General features: G+C 47.8%; 1 protein-coding gene across 1 annotated transcript in view; it reads right to left on the bottom strand.

Annotated features, from left to right (window-relative positions):
- Positions 1–7608: 7608 nt before the first annotated feature.
- The window catches only part of DESI1 (desumoylating isopeptidase 1), a 22599-nt gene continuing 7868 nt past the window's right edge, over positions 7609–22339 (bottom strand). The window contains exons 2-6 of the mRNA XM_024737633.1: positions 17047–17068; positions 15849–15918; positions 12746–12855; positions 11963–12085; positions 7609–10205 (exon numbers count right to left, since the gene is read on the bottom strand). Coding sequence (XP_024593401.1) covers positions 10112–10205; positions 11963–12085; positions 12746–12855; positions 15849–15918; positions 17047–17068 — 419 coding nt within the window. The 3' untranslated portion in view covers positions 7609–10111. The remainder of the gene's footprint in view (positions 10206–11962; positions 12086–12745; positions 12856–15848; positions 15919–17046; positions 17069–22339) is intronic.

Here is a 22339-nt window from a genome sequence, read left to right as displayed (position 1 = left end):
GTTGACTTTGGAGTCAGTTCTAGGTGTCTTCCCAGCTTCACCAACCATGTGACTTTGGACAAGTCACTTCACCTCTCTGAGGCTTTGTGTCCCCATCTGTAAAATGGGAAGAACACCACCTACTTTGTAGGGTTGCTTTATGCATGAAAAGAAATAATAAATATAAAAAAGCCCACATAGCAGGCCCTCTCCAAAGAAGAATTTGTATAGATGTGCTTGATACTGTTACTAATTAAACGGCTATTTCATGTCAACAGCATTAAAAATGTGCAGACCCTTTGAGCCAACAATTCAACTTTTTAAAAAATTAATTAATTTGTCTGCATTGGGTCTTCATTGCTGCGCATGGGCTTTCTCTAGTTGTGGCAAGCAGGGGCTACTCTTCATTGCAGTGCGCGGGCTTCTCATTGTGGTGGCTTCTCTTGTTGTGGAGCATGGGCTCTAGGTGCGCGGGCTTCAGTAGTTGTGGCTCACGGGCCCAGTAGTTGTGCCCCACGGGCTCTAGAACTCAGGCTCAGTAGTTGTGGTGCACGGGCTTAGTTGCTCCACGGCATGTGGGATCTTCCCGGACCAGGGCTCGAACCCATGTCTCCTACATTGGCAGGCGGATTCTTAACCACTGCGCCACCAGGGAAGTCCTCAACTTTTAGAAAACAAGAAAAGGAAAAAAATTGGAGATTGGTTAAATTAATTATGATCGATCCATCAGTAAGATGAATTGCTGTGAAGCCTTGAAAATCTGTGTTGTAGAATATTTAACATGGAGAAAGCATAATTCCATTTTTCTAATGGAAAAGTAGCAGACTGTCTCTGGATGCTGGTATTATGGCAAATTTCAAAGTCCTTTCCCCCCTTGGAAGTGCATTAACTGCAGCTTCGCCTTTTCTAAGATTCTCTATTTCTTCCTCCAGAAGCCAGAGGCAAAGGCCCACCTCCACTCCCCCCTGTATTTGTGCGGGTTGCCCTCCAGCTTGCCAGCATGCCTGGGTAGGCAGGCGTTTTTGCTACATCCACCGTCTTTGCCCTGATGCCTGGGATCAACTCTGGCAGTTTTGGTCCTACACACACTCCATACATCTATGAGTGGCACTGACGTGCACAATACTTTTGGTAGGCCTGTTTGTTTTTCTGTCTCGGTAGCTTCTGTACCCTAAGGAGATAACTGGAGGCCAAGTCAGGGGAACCACAGTGAGGTCCCTGATAATCACAGGGACTTGCACAGGTCACCTTCCTTTGCTGGGCCTCAGTTTCTTTATCTATACAAATGGGGATGTAATCTCCACCTGTGGACAGTGACTGTTGCCTGCCATTCCAATAAACGAAGAGTGTTGACTGCCATTTCAGTTCTAGAAAGATCAAGCCGTCAGCCACTGCAGATGCCCCCACGCCTCACACCATGGTGGGCCCTGAGGGGAATTCAGGGATGGAGGAAAACAGGAAGCATTATGTACTTTGGAGACTGGCCCTAGATAATAAGACGCATATGTAGGGAATGATTTCAATGAGCCCAGGCTCTTTCATCTTCCCATACATAGAAAAGCACTAAAATAACTGAGATGTCTGTTTTTGTGATTAGCAATAATCTTTTGATGTTTTTTCCAGCAAACAACTCCTATATATCCTGGCACCTCCCTTACCTCTTTGGAGCAGGTCCTCAGAGCTGTCTGAGAGGCTGTCTCCCCATCTATAGGCCTCAGTAAGTTCCCCAAATAAAACATAACTCGCAGTTTTTAGGTTGTGTGTGTGTGTTTTTCTTTAGTTGACATAGTAATAACTTATATTTATTGATCCCTTACTATGTGCCAGCCCCCATACTGGACACTTGATCACATGCCTTCATTCACTCTGACAGCATCTCTAGGAGATGTTACCATCTCCACTTGGTGCAGAAAATGGAAAGGGATGCACTGCATGGAGCACCTGAGTGAGGTACTTTCTGCAGGCACAAAATTTAAGAGGGAATCAAAAAGCTCAGTAACCAAAACAAATAGCATTTAAAAAAATTTATTGAAGTATAGTTGATTTACAACAAATAGCATTTTAATGTAATTTTTAAAAAAATCAAAATTAGATGATGAACAAAATATCAAGAAAAAAATTTTAAGGACAGGATGAATAACTGTGTCCAGCTGAGGAGCCATGCTGGAGAGGCAAAAGGAAAAATCTTTCTTTCTTTCCAGGCCCTGTGACAGAGTTTGGTTCAGTCGTTAAACGACTGTTGTGCCAGACACTGTGTTCTGGGTCCCAGGAACACTGTAGGGAAAAAAACAAGAACCCTGCCCTCAAGAAGCTTTTGTTTTCTGTAGGATGCAGATAGCAAATGGAACCATCTCCAAGGGAGGGAAGACTGAACTCTTTTTTCTGCACCTCCTGTTCCATCTAGATCTGGTTTCTATGACTCTGGGTGCTGGCAGGGCCCAAGACCCCTCCCAGGGTCCACCTCATCTAGAGCCTGTTGGTGGTGTTGGAACTGCCTAGATTAATCTCTGATATCTCACAGTCAATACCTGTTCCTTTGCTTAAGAATTCCTAGGGAACTGGGTAAATGCAGATACCTGGGTCCCACCCCTGGTTCTGGGATCTGGAAGCTGTAGGGTGGGGCCCACAGGGCAGGGCAGGTTTTTTCCTCCTAGGGTTCAATCCACCTTTCCAAAGACAAACAAAGATAAGCTCCCTGACAGTAGCACCCCAGTGCCTTAGATCTGTAGTGAACTAGTTTCCTTACAAGTACCTTTCACAGTCTCACCCTGGATTTTCACCACAACCCATTTCACAGATGAGGCCTCTGAAACTCAGAGGGGGATGAGTGAACTGCCCTGAGGCACAGACTCAGGAAGACCAGGTGGGGTAGCCCTTATGGCCATCAGTGTGTCCCTTTAAGAGGGAGGCTCATCCCTGGCAGCTGGTGCTCAGGGTGGCCCCAGGGAGAGGGAGGGGCAGGACTGGGGAACTGGGACTGGGAGGTCTGGCCAGAAGGATGTTTCCAGAGCACCAAAGGAAGCCAGGTCTGAAAGTAGGGGGCCTGAGACCCCAGCCTGGCAGAATCCTGATCAGAAAGGAAGACCCTTGGCTCCTCTGGGCCAGACAGTGGCTGAGGTTTGGAGGTTAGTGACTTCTGTGTTTGCTTTGGGCAGTGTAGCTCTTCCCTGGTGCGTTTCACTTACTTTTGTCAAGAACCCTCTGAGGTGAGCACCCTTGCACTGTATAGTCAGTTTCCAGATGTAGGTACTGACACCAGAGATGTGAAGTGGTTCTCTCAGAGTCACAGCAGAGCCAGGATTCTCATTCAGTTCTGTTCTCCCAAAGCCCACACTTTTCCCTGACCCTGGCTGTTGGTAGAAGGCCAAGTGTCCACATGTTGCTGAGTGAATGAATATAGGAGGTGTTGACCCTCTTTTTCCCTACCTGGAGTGTGGCCTTCTGAGGGTAGGCAGTCCCAGCCTCAGGGGCAGCCTCGGTATAGTGGGGGTAGAGTCAGACCGACAGTTCCTTGGGCTGCCCCTCCACAGCCAGGTGACCTTGGACAGATGCCTCCCACTCTGAGCCTGTTTCACATTAATAAGTGGGGCCACCACTGCCAGCCTCTCTGAGCTGTCAGGAAGATGAGGGGTACAGGGAAGGAGAAGTGCTTAAAGAGGCTCTGCAAAGAACAGGTCAGGGCTGGTTGCTGGTTTTAATTCCATCTCGGTTCAGGGGCAGTGGGAAGTTGGAGAGACTGTGGATGTGGGCTGGTTTTTTCTCCATTTTTCAAAATGTCAGCAGTGTTCACATTGTTTTCACAATAAATAAGTCCATTGAACTTACGCTGAAGGGCGCATGCTCAGAGGTGGTGTTTGTGGAGGGGTGGAGGCTGTTGCTGGGTTGTCATAGGCCCCCTTGGGGCTCCCTTAGCCAAAGACAGTGGGGACAGGGATGGCACTGCCCCATCTGGAGCTGGGGGGCAGGGGCAGCAGTCCCCCAAAACTTGGTGTTAGTGACCTCTGCAGATCAGAACTCAGCCCCAGGACTGTGAGAACTTGGGTAAGTCACTCCTCACCTTTCAAACATCACTTGGGGGATGAGGCTGGTGGGGTGGGGTGCGGTGGCTGGGAGTCTCCCTGGAAGGGGCCTTTGAGGCTATCTGATCCAGAAACTGCCAGATGCAGAAACAGGCCCAGAGAAGGGATGGCTTTGATCAAGGTCTCTGAGGCAGAGGCTCCATCCAGGTTTGTCTGTGTCCAAGTTCAGGGTTTTTATGATCTGCCCTCCCCTGAAATGTCAGCCCTATCAGGACTGAACTGGTGGATTGATTCACTCAGAGAAGCCTGCTCTGTGCCGGGCACTCAGGTAATCAGAGCCAGGCCCTGCCCTTGGAGAGTCCCAGCTGGGGAGAGTGTGCTGGGAGGCACCTACTGGGGTGGAGAGGTCGACCCTGGGTTAGGGAGAGGTCAGGAAGGTTCTGAGGAAACGCTGGTGCTGCTTTAGTGCTAAGGGGTTGCTCTGAGGACAGGTGAGGTAAACCAAGGCTGGACGTGGAAACTGCCTGCCTGCCGTGATAGGCACCCACATATGTAGCAGGGAGTGCGGGTTGGAGAGGTCTGGGGACAAGTTTGAGGAGAGCCTTGATCCATGAGTACAGGGAGCTTGGCTGTTGCCCCGTGGGCTCTAGGGGGCGTCACGGAGAAGTTGAGATGTGTGGGGAGCAGGGCACGCTCACGTGACCTGGGATACCCAAGACATGCCGAGTTTGGCAGTGGGCTGGGCCGCCTGGGTCCACAGCGCCACCTGGTGTCCATCTCCCTCACTGCAGCTTGACTTCGCTGGGCTCTCTAGCTGGGGAAAAGGTAGGACAGAGATCTCTACAGGGGACTCTGGGCTCCCAGGCAAACTTGTGGACCAGGACCAGTCCCGGAACCTCTGTCCCCTTCCAAAACAGCCAGGCTTTACGGTCAAGAGCTCACATTCAGGGATGTGCCAGACCCCTACTAGATTCTTTGCCTGCCCTCTCAGGCCAGGGTCCCCATGAGAGCGTGAGGAGACATGGGTCTCATGGTCCAACCTGCCAGCCTGGGCAGGAATCCTCTTACACTATCATCCCACCCCAGAGCAGGGCCCACCTCCAAGCACACATCTGTGATGAGCATCCTACTCCTATCTAAAGCTCCCTCTGGCTTTGGGGAACTTTGCTGGAATAACTTCTCCTTAGGACTTCCTCTGTCCATCCCGTCAGCCCCCCCACCCCCTCTTCCATGGTTCTCTTCCACCTTGCTGGGGCCGTACAGATCTCTACCACGTGTCAAGGGATCAAAGCCAGGTACAACAAGGCATGTCTAGCATGTGTGCCTTTGAATCCACAGATACGTCTGCAAGGATGTTCACAAAATGTTAACATATCTTAGGATGATGGAATTTTAGGTGACTGTTTTCTCTCATCTTTGTACTTTTACTGATTCCTTACATCTTCTAAATCTATATTATCTTTATACTCGCATAACCCCAAAGTTTTCATTTTGGAAAAAACAAATTAAGAAATCTAAGCACATCCCAAATGAAGCTGGGATAGTGCAGTAAAAGTGAGTGGCTGACAGTGGCTCTGCAGTCCTGTAGCTCTTGCCTGTTCCATTTTTCCCGGCACTCTAAGCTCCTGGGGGCAGGGACCAAACCAATTCCCAGAGCTTCTTCACAGCTCTGGGCACAGAGCAGATGCACAATACACCTCACTTCTTGCCTGACAACTGCGCTACCCTCCCCTCTGGTTCTGTTTTCAACAGTGCAAATCAATCACATCATTCTTTGACCTACAAGGCCCTGCACTGTTTGGCCCACCGGCCCCTCCAGAAACTACCTCAACACCTCTCACCAACCCCTCTGCTCATGCACCAACTGCTCTGGCCCCCGTTCAGTCCCTCCAACATTCTTTCACTTGCTGCTCCCTCTGCCTGGAATGCTCTTCCCTCAGATCTGTGCTTTGTCATTTAGGTCTCAGATCAAACATCACCTCGTCACACAAGGCTTCCCCAGCCTCCTAAAACATCCCCTGTCCCCCCCGCCTCCCACCACACACTAAGCTGCCACCTGGCTTTATTTCTTCCCCAGCGCAACTGCCATCTGAGATTGCCGAACTTGTCTACCCTGTGTCTCCCCAAGTCTTCCCCAGCTTCCCCAGAATTTAACCCCTGCCCGGGCAGGGGCCTTATCAGTCCTGCTCACCCCTGTACCCCAGCAAAGAGCCCAGTGCCGCTTGACACATGGTAGGCTCCCAGGGAAGTTTGTGGGGTTGAATGAACGAATCCCACAGTGACTTGTCATGAGTCACAAAGTCTAAGGGTAAAGTATCTGTTTTCTGCCATTCCCCCCACCTGATGCAAACAGTGCAAGCCTGCAGTACCTTATCTTGTAAACCGTCCTCAGCACAGAGAATTGGTCAGGGCCTCGGCACAGAGCTGGCTGGCAGGAGTCCTCAGTCAGTGGCTGTTGAATGGATTCCGTCCTCGGCCTGACATTCATCGATCATTTAATCTGTGCCAGGCACTGGGCAAAATGCATTCCATTTACTCTCTTCAAAACCACCCTGTGAAGTAGGTACCAGTTCCCCCATTTTACAGATAAGGAGATAAACAGACTGGCCCATATGTGGCAAAGTTAGGACTTCAGCCCACGCTGTGTGATCTCAGACCAGGTGCACATTTTTTTTGGCTGTGCCACGTGGCTTGCGGGATCTCAGTTCCCCGACCAGGGATTGAACCCGGACCACGGCAGGGAAAACACCACATCCTAACCACTAGACAAACCATGGAACTTCCCCAGACCAGGTGCCCTTAAAGGACTCCTGCTTCTGAAAATGTCAGCTCTTAGGAAGCAAATATGTCAGCCAAAGCCGCCTGCCCTCTGTGCCCTCTGGAAAGACAGAATCTCTTGTTTAATTTTTAAGCTAGCATGTTGGAAAGATACAGTGCTTCAATGATGAGGTCTCAGCTGGGTGGTGGTGAGAACACAGCCTGGATTCAAGAGCTCAGCCACTCGCCACATGGATAACTTAGTTTCTCTGCACCTGTTTCCCCATCTGTAAAATGGGACCACTGCTCACATCTCACGTCCATTGTGAGTGGAAGGTGCTCACTCAAAGTGGCCTGACTGAACCTGCAGACACCAGCAGCCAAGCTGATGAGCCTGGTACTATCAGGGGACATTCAGAGAGCTGTCCACCCACCCCAACACTTGTTCAGTGAGGTGACAGTAACAAGGTGGAGAGAGATCCCTGGGGCCACAGTCCCAGCCTACAGCCAAACTGAAGCCAGAAGTGAACACTTCTTGGTGAGGTCAGAGGTCCTCTGAGATCTCAGAGGTTGGGGCCAGCAGGTCAGGCTTTTGAGTCTTACTCCACCCCCAGTCACGAGGTGACCTTGGGCAAGTCGAGTTCTCTCTGGGCCCTTTCCCCATCTTTATAATCCAATGGTGAAAGTCATACATTCTTCTCTGCTCTTGACACTTATCCACAAGGTGTACAACCAAGCAAAGGCGGCATAGCCAGACTCAGCATATTTAGGCTCAGAGGGAGACAGATGAAGCAGCAGCCTGGAGCTGCTTCATGGTGGATGCATACCCAGACCTTCAAGCGCTACCCAGATGCCGCAGGCAGAAATGAGTTTATTGCGTTAGAAAAAATACCAAAGAAAAACAGCAAACACCTCCGTACTAGACACAATTATTAGTTTGATTTCAAGGGCGAAAAGGAATCTCAAAGGTACAAACTTTATTTCTGGGAGGGGGTGACAGTCTCATCCCTCCTCTTCCTTCCCTGTCCCTTTAAACCAATGGACCTTGATAGAGGTGTCCACCTGTGTGACATAATCACACACATCTTTCTCATCCTGCTTGCCTGCGCACGCCCGTGTGGAGCTAGCTGGTCACAGTGAGCAGGCTCCTGAGGTTCTGGGATAGACAGAGGAATGTGAGGATGGGGCTGGGGGGGTTCCTAGCCTGAGACCAGGTTTCCAGTTAGTGATGGTGGGACTAGGGTCGGGGAGGGAGGGCTTGCCTTCCTGCAGAGCTGAGAAGACGGCTTATTGATCCCTCCTTCTCCCCCAACAAACCCTAAGGCACAGGCATTGGCACAAGTGGCTGTTGCACATGAAGGGTGTCTTTCAATGAACCAAGTGACTCAAAGTCTCTCAGGGGAGCCACTCAGGCTAACTTCGTCGTACAGCCCTGGGTCTGGAGGTGACTACTGGAAGGAGAGCAATCAGCTGAGCCTGGACGTGGGGGAGGAGGGAGAAGAGAAGGAGTTTGTGATGCCCATCATGCTCTGGCCAGAGCTGAGTGCCCTGGGCAGAGAGGTCTGGAGCAGGAGCCTGGAAGGGAGAGAGCGCTGGGCAAGGCAAGCTGAAAAAGGAGAGAAACCCAGCAGCCGAGAAGCAGAGCCATGGCCTTGATCCACATGCTGCCCTCCCAGGAGAAAGCCAGCCTGAAACCCATTCTCCACGGCCCAATTCTGCCAGTCGGTCAACATTAAATAACAGCCCCTGATAGTTTCTGCTCTAATGTATTATGACCATGCACACCGGCCAATCAGTGGGTCTTGAGAAGAATTAAAGTGCTCACTGGTTTGGCTTCCAATCTTAACAGTTCCAAAATGTCACTTGACATCACAGCTAGTCATCATGGATGTGCCCTGGTCAGGTCACAGGCAAACACTAAGGCAGAATAACATCTTGTCCTCTAGCTGAGACCCTGATGATGCCAATTGCCATGGCTAATGGCAGAGATGGGAGGAGATGAGGCCAGAGGTGAGCAGCAGCTTTTTGGTGAGGAAAGGCACCTGCTGCAGGCCAGAGGCCAGGAAAGAGAACATAATTCAAGTCTGAGAAGTGGCAGGAGCCATGGCATGAGGGGCCCGAGGATGCCAGGGCTGGGACTCAGGTACCACGCAGCTCTGAGTTCTTCTCCACATTCACTCTCCCAAGTTAAAGGAGGTTCACGTGAAGAAAGAGAATATGAAAGCCTCTCCAGATTAGGAACTTCCAGGTTATTTGTTGCCTATAAGCTCCTAGCAGCAGCTCTTTATGAAAATGCCCACTCATGCCCTCAACCTTGCTTCTTTAAAGTCAGAATGACACCAGAAATAACACGTGCCTTCAAAACACATTTAGGATAAGGTAAAAATCCCTATCAGAAATAACTCTAAATTTTCTTGCCACCTTGATTCTGCATCATTATTCTTGCTACATCAGGGATATTTTCCAAGAGCAGGGAATCATTCCCCCTTGGCCCCTAGCTGAATACTGCATATTGGTCTGGGTGGGGTGGGTACAGTGACTGCAAATAACCTACATTATTACTTGCAGACAAAAGGTCTCTGCTGCTCCAGACCTTCATTAACTATGACAGGTCAGCTATGCTGAGGAAATGCAGCCTGTAGACAGCAAAGCAGGTTCTCCAAGACTGATGTCAGAGGACTGGCAATCAGTCTAGGTGGAGGGAGGAATGGCTTTATCCTGTTTCCTCTGGCCTGACACTTGCTGTTACTCCCCCTCCATCTTGAGGCTTTTGGTTGCTCCAGCCCACCCCATGGCCTTGCTTGGGGGAGGAGAGGGAAGGTGAGAGAGATCATGGCTAAAGAGTTCACTTAGGCTGGTTTAATCCTGAAACTGGCCCCATGTGCACCAAATCCTTTGGTTCATTTATTGGTGGAGAGTAACCGTTTCCAGGTCATGGATAATGTAAAACTCACCTGGGTCCCACAGGAGGTGGCAACCTGGGTAGAGCGTGGGCATTCTCTGGAAAGAGGTTCTGGGCTGGGGCTCCCCTAGACTGTGTCTCTTGTTTTCTGCTTAAACAAATGCCCTCTGTTTCTCCAGTGTGGAGGACGCTTAGGAAGCAGCGTCAAAAGTGAACTCACAGACAAGACAGCCTGAATAAATTAGTATAAACTATTAGAAGGGATGGCATTTTGTTCTGTTTCTTAGCAGCATTGTTCTACATGCAGCCTGATGATCTCCTTCCCTGGGAAATTTAAAAAGCCGTTCCCTGGTTGTTAGCTCTGATGTAAAATTATAAAATAGAAATCTCGTAGGGTTTGTTTTGTTTAAAAAGGAAAAGCCCTGGTGAGGCAGGGCGGTCCCATGTAGTCCTGTTAGCTCTGGCCGTTGGGTCGGCCCACCGTGCTCCCTCCAGGAGGCTGGATCTGGATGGAGTCCAGGAGGGGCCTCAGGGCCTGTCCAAAGGGCCTGCAGAGAGAACAGACACGGGAGCTGGAGTGGGCTCTCGGACGCAGACTGCCACAGCTGGCCAGCGCGCCCAGCTCTGCCCACACGTGCAGCAGCACTGCCACGCCAGAAAAAAGTTCACTACAGTCCATTTAATTTTCTCACCTATCTCATACATCCTTTTTCATAGAGGGGATCTCTACATAGTTGCTCTGCATTTTTACTCCTGGTGTCCCTTCCTTAGTAAATGCTACCATCATACTACCTTTGCTTCCTGGTTAGCTGTGGTTTGAAAAGGTTGGTGACGTACTGGGAACTAGAGCTTTCTGTACTTTCTGTACTTGTATTTTTAATTCTCATGGTACAAGAAGATAAAGTTTAAGTGAGGAAGCTGAGGTAAAAGAAAAAGGATATGAAAAAGAAAAAGTCAGAAGTGAGGATGGCACATAATTGGACTCCTCAGGGAACTGAGGTCTTCTAGGGAGTACAGGGAATACTCAGGAAAAATGACAGGTGCAGGATGTCAAAAGGTGTTAATGCCACTGTATAAAGGGCTCCCAGTTCACTCTCAGAGTAGCTTAGCTGGAAAAAAGACCACAAATGCTGTAGTCTTAGAGACTTTCCAAGATTACTGCAACCTTAAGTCCGGTTGCCCACAACACATCTCAGTTACTGGCTTTCTTTTTCTTCGGTGATACTGCCATTTTTGAAAACCATCCCCAAATTCAAAGGAAATGAAATATTGTAAAGCATAAACTGATGAAACGAAGAAATACTAACCCCAATTCCAACAAGTCCAGGAACCCCACCCATCAAATAATAATAGCAAGAACATTCCAGCTACTCGGGTTTGCTCAGGGCCCAATAACCTAGATCCTTCAGCAATGCTGTGGTGTTTAACACACCCACCAAGGAATAGGAAGGCAGGGCCAGGACTGGGACGTGGGGCTCTCCTCACCAGCTCGACACAGACAATAGCCTTTTTTCCTGTGTAAGTTTTTCCTGAGGGGCTCCTACCTGGGTGCGAAGAACAGCTCACCTTGCTGAGTCTGCTAAACCTGCCAGGATCCCTGTTGAACAGGTCCCCAGTTCAGGAGAAACTGAGTCAGAGTCAGCAAATGGATCCGGTCCTAGAGTGGGCAGAGGCTGCCTGAACGCAATCAACAGCAAAGGGAGGGAGGGGTGTGATGGCATTGGGGGTGCCTGGATGATGGCCCACAAAGCTTGGACCACATCAGGGAGGGAGGGGCTACACAGTATTTTTGAAGAAAACATCTACCAAAGGCTGACTGTGCGCTACGAGGTACGAGGGCGATTAGGAGGTTTGAAGGTGTCAAAGAACTCAAGGTGCAGGGGAAGAAGGACGAACAACAGTTTCAAAACAAGTCACCCTACTAATTCTCTGACCTACTCTCGGCTCGTCTATCTAAACCGCCTTTTAAGTGGGCACTTCTGGGGAGTGGCGTGCTTCATGTGCAATGGGGAAGACAGATACCAGGACTCTGTACAAACACTGGGGCCAGCGTCAACTGGGTTTCTAAGTTCTGCAGTTGCACTCAGGTCAGGATAGAGTTGGTCCAACTCCAAGGAGGGTGAAGGTAACACAGGTGAGCACCCGAGAGTAGAAAGAACGGTGGCGTTCTATGTTAGAAGCTGCCATCATGACACCCCACCCAGCTTGGGAGGATTCTGCTGAGAACAGTGGGGGTAGATGTGGGCCAGAGGAGAGGCCCTGTCTGTGAATGGGGATTTCAAAGGCAGAGACAGAGGCCACTTACGTGGAGAGAACTTCAGAGGGAAGGTCAGTGATGTAAGAAGGGATCTTCCGCCCAGTCAGGAACTGTGCCACTTCATTGCTGAAGGTGTTACAGTTGTGTTCAAAGAGGTTGTAGGCTTCACCTCTGTACATTGTGAGAAGGTTTGGGAAACAGATATGAAAGTCAGCAACCATGTATGGGAAACCATTCAAACCAGGTAACAGAATGGTGAGCACAGCTGAATTTGAGGACTGCGATTTCCCCTCTCTTACACCCAAAAGGAGTGCCTGATTTGCCACTCTGGGCATTTTAAGGGAAGGATGAAATAAACACATTTGGCTCCTCCACAGTTTCAGGAGAATCTTTATAGTCACAAAAGCAGAGCTACAGGGTTAGAGTTTAACACTTCAAATTGACTAAAGTTTAAGAGAAAATATGCTCAAGTTTGTATTTTATCCCAACCTCTCTACAAACCCCGTTTTTGATTTTCAGGATAAAATACTGCTGTTGAGAGCAGCATGTGCTGAAATAGCAGCAGCTGATTTTCATCAGAAGGAATAAACAGCCCTTCCTTTCCTCAAAAGTTTCAGCAGTACATATGCTGGGATGGAACAGTGGCCTTGGAGGCAATGCTGAGCTCTTTTTGTGTAACGATTAACTGCTTTCCCTTCATATTTATTCAGCAAATACCGGGTCAAACATGCTGAGTGTTCTGGGGGAAATGACCTGGTGGGCTGCCCCTGCGGGCCAATCATCTAGTGGGGGAGACAGACACAACTAACCACCACCCCTGTCTCCACTCACCGGAACAGAGACTCCCCCAGGGAGGACAGGTACTCCAGGAAGATTTCTTCTGTGACTTCTGTACTCCCCACATCAACCACAGAATCTGGGGGCCCAAGCAACGTACCTCCCTAAAAAAGCCAACCCAAAGAAAGTCAGTAAATCACTCTCTCCACTGAATTTTTTCATGTGGTTTCCCATGGAAGACCACAAATGTTCTGTTCCAACAACTTTTAACTCTCAGAGCACCCAGGACAGATGAAGAGTTATTATTTTTTTTTAAATTTATTTACTTTTTAAATTTATTTTTGGCTGCATTGGGTCTTCGTTGCTGCGCTCGGGCTTTTCTCTAGTTGTGGTGAGCCAGGGCTACTCTTCGTTGCGGTGCGCGGGCTTCTCATTGCGGTGGCATCTCTTGTTGCGGAGCACAGGCTCTAGGTGCGCAGGCTTCAGTAGTTGTGGCACCCAGGCTCAGTAGTTGTGGCTCGTGGGCTCTAGAGTGCAAGCGCAGTAGTTGTGGTGCATGGGTTTAGTAGCTCCACGGCATGTGGGATCTTCCTAGACCAGGGTTCGAACCCGTGTCCCCTGCATTGGCAGGCAGATTCTTAACCACTGAGCCACCAGGGAAGCCCAATAGTTAGTTCCTATTTGTGTCAAGGTTATAATGGCTTAGAGCTCCCTGGAGACTTTCCATCGCCACGTGCTGGCAACATGGCTAAGAAGTCAGGTGTCCTGTTTCTGGCAGAGCCCTGGGAAGCTTAGTCTCCTGCAGGTCAGACTCCTGACACTGTCCATTCATTCAGTTGATAAAAGGATAGAAACCCGGAATCTGAAGTTTCCCTTTGGCCCCAACATGCCTACTCATGAGGGCAGAACAGGACGACTAGAAATGGCTCACACTTGACAGGCCATCTTTCCAGGTCTATATTCATAATGTATGCAGCCAGTTTTTTTTGTGACACACTTGATATCCCCTGTAACACTGGGAAAATGTGAAGAACTGTGAGGAAGCTGGAAGGCTGGCAAATATTTCCACAATTCAGTTCCTTTTTGATCTGTGAGGCTAATTTAACGAGGTGATAGGGTTCCTCTGGCAAGGGAGTTAATGGTCCCCGAAAGACCTACAGAAAAGTCTCAGCCATGGGTTAACAGACTGCCATAGCAGACTCAAGGAGAGACCGAGGTCCTGGGGGAAACCAGCCAAGCGGAAAGCAACAGGGTCACTGAAGAGGAGAGAGCTGGGAATGGGCTGAGGAGTAAGGGAGAGTACTCCAGAGCAGAGCTCCCTGAAAAGATCATAAATTCACACAATAGCAGCTATTGAGCACCTACTATGTGCCTGACGTTGTTCTAGGCACTGGGGAAAACATGGTGAGTAGGATAATCATTGTAGTCAGAGTTGCAAGAAACTAAAAGGTCATTATTCAACCCCCTATTATTCACTCATATGACAAATATGTATTGAGAACTTACTATCTGCCAGGCCTTATGCTAGGCATTGGACAAAACAGATGAGATTCTTGCCCTCGTGGAGCTTATAGTCTACCAGGGAAGGCAAACAAAAAAATCTCATAAACCATGTATAATTACGAGCTGCGATAGGGTCTTGTTGGAAAAAGTACTGCTGTCGGTACTTAAGACAGGAGACCTTCCCAGTCCAAAGGGTCAGAGAAGACTTGGCTGAGAAAGTGACGTTGAGTTCATCTGTCGAATGGAGAGGCATAACCACATGAAGGGTCAGGGAGGTAGACTGAAGTCAGAGGACAGGTTTAAATGTCCAAGGTGTGTTCAAGGAATGAGAAGAGGGGGGTGGGGAAGGGCACAACCTGCAAAGAGGCCACCCAGAGAGACCGAGACCAGATCAGATGGGGCCTTGTAGGCTATGCTGAGCTTTCTTGTTTTTATTCCAAGAGCAATGGGCAGAGTACTGACTTAAGCAGGGGAATGCCATGATCAGATTTTCATTCTGAAACAATCACTTTGCCTCCTGTACAGAGAACTGACTGAGAAGGAATAGTAGATGAATTGCTGTGGTCCAGGCTAGAAATGAGGGTGGCCTGGATTAAGGTGAAAGCTCTGGAAAAATGAGACGAGATGAAGAGAATTAGACTGGTTTAAGGTACACTTACAAGATAGAACAGACGTGGGCTTAACAAAGGACTTGTTATATGAGGTGGGGGGGGGCCAGTGGGAGGAAGAGATAAAAAAAATGACTTCCCATTTATAAGTATCAAAATGCATGGTTTGGACTTCCCTGGTGGCACAGTGGTTAAGAATCCACCTGCCAATGCAGGGGACACGGGTTCGAGCCCTGGTCCGGGAAGATCCCACATGTCGCGGAGCAACTAAGCCCATGTGCCACAACTACAGAGCCTGTGCTCTAGAGCCCACATGCCACAACTACTGAAGCCTGCGTGCCTAAAGCCTGTGCTCCACAACAAGAGAAGCCACCACAATGAGAAGTCCACGCACCTCAACAAAGAGTAGCACCCCCTCGCTGCAACTAGAGAAAGCCTGCGCGCAGCAACGAAGACCCAATGCAGCCAAATAAATAAATTTTTTAAAAAAAGAATGTTTTTTTGGTCTTTGCTTGAGTACCTCCTGTGATGACCCTTAGACAGCTCTGACAAATTTTCTGGAAAAGGGCAAGGGCTTTGGAGTCAGAGAGATGTGAGTTTTAGTACTGGTGCTGTAACTGGCCATGTAACTTCGGGCAACTCACTTTACCTCTCAGAGCCCTCATAGTTCACACTGACTGAGCTTCACATTGACTGAGTTCATACCATGCACAAGGCACTGAGCTGGTGATGGTGACAGAAGAATGAGACAGTCTCAGCTTACAAGGAGCTTACACAGGGCTCCCCCTGGAGACTAAGGAACAGCCCATTTCACCATAACATGCTCAGTGTGACACAGAGGGACCACGAATACCATGGGAGCAGAGGGGAGGTCAGCTAGCTGGAAGATCTGGGAAGGGTATTCTTGAGCTGAGTCTTAAGGTCACCATGAGGAGCTATGTCACAGGCCTGTATACACTGGGCTAGAAGCCAGAACTATAGAGGAGAACAAAGTTCCTGGTCTATGGGAACCTGAGACTGCAGACAGGGTGGCAGAAGACACTCACCGGTGGACAGCTGGAGATACCGCCGCTGCCGAAGAAGAACTCATCCTTGTGTACAACTATGGAGGTGTGCCTGCAATGCAGAGAAGAGGCAGAATAAGCCAGAAAGCTTAAAATTGGTCCGAGAAAAAGCAAACACCACACTGCAATGAGAGTGATTTCTGCCTAAGGATATGACTTATAAGGTCAACATCTTTATAAAACTAACCAAACAAAGGTAAGATAAATACCATAGGCCAGAGTTTCTCAACTTTGGCACTACTGACATTTGGGGCTGGCTAATCCTCTGTTGTTGGGACTGACCTGTGCATTCTAGAATGTTCAGCAGATCCTGGCCTTTACCCACTAGATGGCACTAGCATTACCTGCCTCCGCTGTGGCGACAAACATGTCTCCAGACATCGCCAAAGGTCTCCTGGGGGCAGAACTGTCCCTTGTTGAGAACCACCACTGTAGATCATGTAAGCAGACAGGAGTCCTTACAGATTCACCCCAGTATTAACAAATCAATTACTGAAATAAATCTCTGCAGACCAAGGTGTGTTCCCAGACTTTTTAAACTAACAGGAGCAGTTAACCTGGACCATGTTGAGAGAAAGACCAGATGATAAGTGTGAAACTATTTCAGGTGAAGGTGCTCATATTACTTCTTGGTTCAAGTCAAACAAAGCAAAGGTCATTCTGGTCAACCAATATGTCAGCAGGCTCTAGGATCCAGACAGAACGCTGACCTAAGGTTTTTCTCAGAAATGGAATTGAGCCCAGCCACCACCTTGTGTCTGACAGGGATGGGTCTGAGAGACCAAAGTAGAATGTGTTCTAAGACAGACATGTGGGACACTCATGACTTCCATAGTTAGAAAGCTTGGTCAGGGGTGTGCATGACATCATTCCACCTTTCTTTAGGACAGGTTTTCTCAACCTCTGCACCACTGATATTTCTGGTTGGAAAATTCTTCATTGTGGAGGGGTGTCCTGTACAATGTAAGATGTTTATAGCAGTATCCCTGGCCTTCACCCATCCACCCCAAAAGTCTCGAGACACTGATAACTCCTGGCTGGGAACCACTGCTTTAGAACTTGAAGATTTGTGACTTGAGAGAGCCAGGTTTCAAACTGGAAGCCACAGATTGGAACCTGAAATGCATGGGTGCTATTTGGTTTCATAAACCAGCCAATTAAGGAGTCCCACCCAGCTTACCAGATGCCTTCCAGTTGTTTCCCTGTGGAGAAAAAAAGAACAGATTTAATCACTTGGGACTAGACTAACTGGCCCCCCAGCCAGAGTAAATTCAGAACATCAGTCAAACCCAGAGTAACCCATTATAAACCTCCTGGGGGACTTTCTAGGAAAGCAATTCTCCTCCAATAAGGTCCTTAGGTCATGACATGGTATGTTGTGTTAAATAAGCTGAAAAAATAATCAGAATCCTTAAGCAGAATGCAAGATGGAACACTGGTATAGAGGTATCCAATTTTATGTCTGCTTTTCTTTCCCCTTTAGGGTCAACTCAACTCTGCCTTTTTAATGTCTTTGTCTCATCTACAGAGATAAAGCAAAACGATAGTATAGAGGACTTCCCTGGTGGTCCAGTGGTTAAGACTTCGCCTTCCAATGCAGGGGGTGTGGGTTCAATCCCTAGCTGGGGAGCTAAGATCCCACATGCCTCGTGGCCAAAAAACCAAAACATAAAAAAACCAAAGAAATATTTTAAGAAATTCAATAAAGACTTTAAAAATGGTCCACAGCAAAAAAAAAAAAGAAAAAAGAAAAAAAAATCTTAAAAATAGTATAGAAAAACTATTGTCCACTTCTTCATGGAGCATATGTGAGGTGAAATCCTTTAGAAAATTAGAGAGCAAACTGCAGATGCCATCCATTTGAACAGTCAATGCACTTGTATTCTACACCTCTATATGCCAGTGCGAGGTATGGAAATGCAAATATGAACAGATTACTGTCCTGCCTTTAAGGAGCCCAAAGTCAAATGGAAAGAGAGAGACACACGTAACTAACTAAAACACAATGTTGATAGGCTCCATAATAGTGGTAAACATAATAAAGATAAAGAATTACCTTCACGAGCTGCAGTTCAACCAATGAACAAACAGGGGAGGGATGGACATTTGTGCCAGCGGGAATAGTATGTACAAATGCATAGTTGTGAAAAAGACTAAGGTCTTGCAGGGTAGAGCAAAGGGTGCAGTGATGGTGGTAAGAGGACGAGTGGCAGGCAAGGGTGTGAGCAAAGTAGAGCAAACCTGGACTGAAGGCTGCCCTACACTGTGGGGCATTGAAGGTTTTTATGCAGTAGAGTGCCCTGATCAGATCCATGTTTTTAAATGATAACTGTATCTTCTAAGAGATAACTGTAGGAATAGAAGATGAATTGGAGGGCAGAGAGTAGAGAGAGCAGACGAGAGTGAGGAGGTCTTTGCGGTAGCCCACGGGAGATTCCACAGTGCTAAGGATGAAGAGGAAGGGCAGTGAAAGACATGAGAACATTATCAAACATCACTCATTCACCTTTGGTAATAATTTTATGGTAATTGTTTATTGATTGATGAGTTGAATACTTTCAATGCTTCAGTGTTTGCCCTGTGACTTTCTAAAGGATGAAACTCTAGGCACTGTGTGGAAGGAGCGGTGATATGATTACACTTCTCCCTTTGCATAAGTTGCACTATTTTGCCCCTGTAAGAAAGCTTTTAAAATAAGGTAACAGTAGCCTAATTTTCTTTTTTTTGGAAGAGACAGAAGAAACCATGGGTCCTGCATGACAACCTATTGATGGCTCAGCATAGTGTCATCAGAGGCAGTTAAGAATATGGCACAGGTTCGGAGCTGAGCTTTTTCCCTTTGCTAGCGATGGATCTTGGGCAAGTTTACTCAACTTGAGCCACAGTTTCTTCAACACAAAGTTGTTGTAACCAGTAATGATAATCTGTATAAAGCATCACAGTGTGTGGTACACACAAGTTTGATAAATGGAGATATTACATATGATAGCCTCCTTGGGGAAAAGGGTGAAGACTTTCAAAAGATAAAAGAAGGTGCTTCCCTGGTGGTGCAGTGGTTAAGAATCCGCCTGCCAGTGCAGGGGACATGGGTTCAAGCCCTGGTCCGGGAAGATCCCACATGCTACGGAGCAACTAAGTCCGTGCACCACAACTACTGAGTCTGCGCTCTAGAGCCTCTGAGCCACAACTACTGAAGCCCGCATGCCTAGAGCCCGTGCTCTGCGACAAGACAAGCTACTGCAATGAGAAGGCCGCGCACTGCAACGAAGAGTAACCCCTGCTTGCTGCAACAAGAGAAAGCCTGCGTGCAGCAATGAAGACCCAACGCAGCCATAAATAAATAAATAAAATGCAACGTTAGGGACTTCCCTGGCAGGCGGATTCTTAACCACTGCGCCACCAGGTAAGCCCTAACGTTGCACTTTAAATAGAGCTGACGTGCTCTTCTGGACTGCCACTTATAAAACAGCTTGCTGTCTAAAAGGCAGCAATTTGTTGTTTATTTCCTTGGAGACATGCAATGATGCATGAAACTAGACGTATAAGGGATAGTGCTTTCTCTTGACTGTTCCTGCTCTCATTTACTTTGGGAAAAACACTATACTTGTATGAGAAGAAGTACAGTGTAGTGAACAAGAACACAGGTTCTAGTGTGGACAGGCCAGGTCTGAATCCTATCAGTTCAGTCAGTGAACTAATGTTTATGAAGTGACTATTATACTTCAGGCAATATTCTTGGCAGTAGGGATACATCAGTAAACAAACGAGATGAAAAAAAACCTCCTTCATTGTATTTACAGGGTGGGGAGATAGGACAGTCAATAAATACTACTAGTAAACATAATAAATCATAGTAGGTTAACAATAATGAGTGATAAAGAAAAATAAGAGCAGGGTAAGGGACACTGGGAGTTTCAGGGATGGTCAGGGTGGGCCTCTTTGAGAAAGTGTCATTTGAGCAAAGGCCTGAAGCAGGCAAGGGAGGGAGCCATGCAGAGGCAGGACATGCTAGGTGTATCTGAGGGACCTTAAGGAGGCTCGTGTGGCTAGACTTGGTGAGTGAGGAGGAGAAAAGTGGGAGATGAGCAGAGGTAATCGAGGACCAGATCATATAGATGAACTTGTAGAAGTTGAGAACTTTTCTAAGCCTGAGCTGTCCAGTATGGTAGTCACTGACCACGTGTGGCTATTAAAATTAAAAGAACAAATTCAATTCCTCAGTTGACTACTGCATTTCAAGTACTCAGTAGCCACATGTGGCTAGCAGTTAGAGATGGGACAGTGCAGATTTAGAACATTTCCATCATTGCAGGAAGTTTTTCTGGATGGCATTGTTTAAACCTTAGTTTCCTATTCTGTCAGAAAAAAAAAAAGTATAGTAATAGTGTCTACCTCATAACATTTCCAAGGTTAAAAGAGATGACACACAAAATAGGCCCAGCACAGTGCCTGGCACATAATATATGCCCCCCACAAACTAACCCTTCTGGGACTTCCCTGGTGGTCTAGTGGTTAAGAATCCGCCTTCCAATGCAGGGAACTTGGGTTCGATCCCTGTTAGGGGAACTAAAATCCCACATGCCGTGGGGCAACTAAGCCTGTGGGCTCTAGAGCCCCCGTGCCCCAACTACTGAGCCTGCGCGCTGTAACTAGAAGGAAGCCCACGTGCCGCAACGAAGATCCTGCAACTAAGACCTGACGCAGCCAAATAAAAACAAACAAAAACTAACTCTTCTTTTACCCTTCATGATTTGAAAGTGTTATGGCTGCTTTCATAGTACCTTGGTATGGAAACTACCTTTTTCCCTCATTAGACTATAATTGTCTCAAGGACAAGGTCAGTTTCTTATGCATCTTTGCAATTCTAGCACCTAGCAAAGAACCTGGAACAGAGATGCTACATGCACAGCTGTTGTGATTGACACACAGTGCTAATGAGGCCAAAGTTCTTAACCCCAATCTTGGCTGCCCTGGCTTGTTACTCAAATGACTTTGCAACCCTGGCATATTGCACCCTGAGTCTGCTACTGCCTTCTCAGATGCCTATGTTCAATGACCCAGGTGGACAGGTGGCAGGTACAGATGTACCGGTTCAAACCCAGCCCTACTAAAATAATGGGTTTTTGGAGAGAGGCCTCAGAGACCATCCTGCCACTTATTTTACACCTGAAAAACAATTCAAAAGTTGTGGGATACAAACCCTACTTTATTCTACTTGATATTCTCTGTATTGATCACTAAATTTATCTGTAGGCTGGACATTATACTTCCTCCTTATTCAACTACATCAAGGTATGCTTAAGATCACATCCATCCATAGAATGGTGATAGAAACTGTAGAAAAAAGATCCTCTTATTCATTCTTTCATTTATTAATCTGTCTACCAAACACTTGGAGCCAACAACATTTAAAATGGATTGAGTGGATTTACATCCTTTCTTAATCTAAAGTGCTTCATAATTATCCTCATTCTCACATCTTTACATGATAGAGTGGAACAAATAGTTATTAATATCAGTTCAAACAGGTAAATAAAGATGCATGGTTTGTCCAGTGTAAAGACAAGAAATAAAAAGGATGTAACCATGTACTTGTTGGAGCAGCTCAGGTAGAAACGTAAGGTTGGCTACTCAGTGGCCTGCTCTCATGAGGACAAGAACGAGGGTCATGGCCTCCTCTGGGGGTGACAGGCATTGTAAAGTGGGACTGAACTGATTTAAAAAGTTTTTTCAGCCATTCTGAGGTACAGTAGGTGAGTAGATGGTGGGGGTTTGAGATTGAATTGGGGCATAAGGCCATTTTGGGATGTGAATTAGGCTCAGTGGATATTAGCACACTATAGGAACAGACTGTTTTCCCACTAGGATTTCCTCAGCAAGCTGGAGAGTGGGTGGGTCAGATGGCTGCATGTCTCAAGCTTGCTGGCACATCCGTTGCGTTGATTTTGAAGCCTATGAGGTATGCACATGAAAACAAATGGAAGGGCTTCCCTGGTGGCACAGTGGTTAAGAATCCGCCTGCCAATGCAGGGGACACAGCTTTGAGCCCTGGTCTGGGAAGATCCCACATGCCGCAGAGCAACTAAGTTCGTGCGCCGCAACTACTGAGCCTGCACTCTAGAGCCCGCGAGCCACAACTATTGAGCCTCGTGCCACAACTACTGAAGCCCATGCACCTAGAGCCCGTGCTCTGCAACCAAAAGCCACCACAATAAGAAGCCCGCACACTGCAATGAGTAGCCCCCTCAAAAAAAAAAAAACCTAACGTAAAAGGGCTTCCCTGGTGGCACAGTAGTTGAGAGTCCGCCTGCCGATGCAGGGGACATGGGTTCGTGCCCTGGTCCAGGAAGATCCCACATGCCGCGGAGTGGCTGGGCCCGTCAGCCATGGCTGCTGAGCCTGCGCGTCCGGAGCCTGTGCTCCGCAATGGGAGAGACCGCAGCAGTGAGAGGCTCGCATACCACAAAAAAAAA

Source organism: Neophocaena asiaeorientalis, unplaced genomic scaffold (genome assembly GCF_003031525.2).
Source record: "Neophocaena asiaeorientalis asiaeorientalis breed wild unplaced genomic scaffold, Neophocaena_asiaeorientalis_V1.1 scaffold242, whole genome shotgun sequence".
Lineage (NCBI taxonomy): Eukaryota > Metazoa > Chordata > Mammalia > Artiodactyla > Phocoenidae > Neophocaena > Neophocaena asiaeorientalis.
The sequence above is the reverse complement of the archived record's forward strand: the minus strand, read 5'-3'. Positions and strand labels throughout refer to the sequence as shown.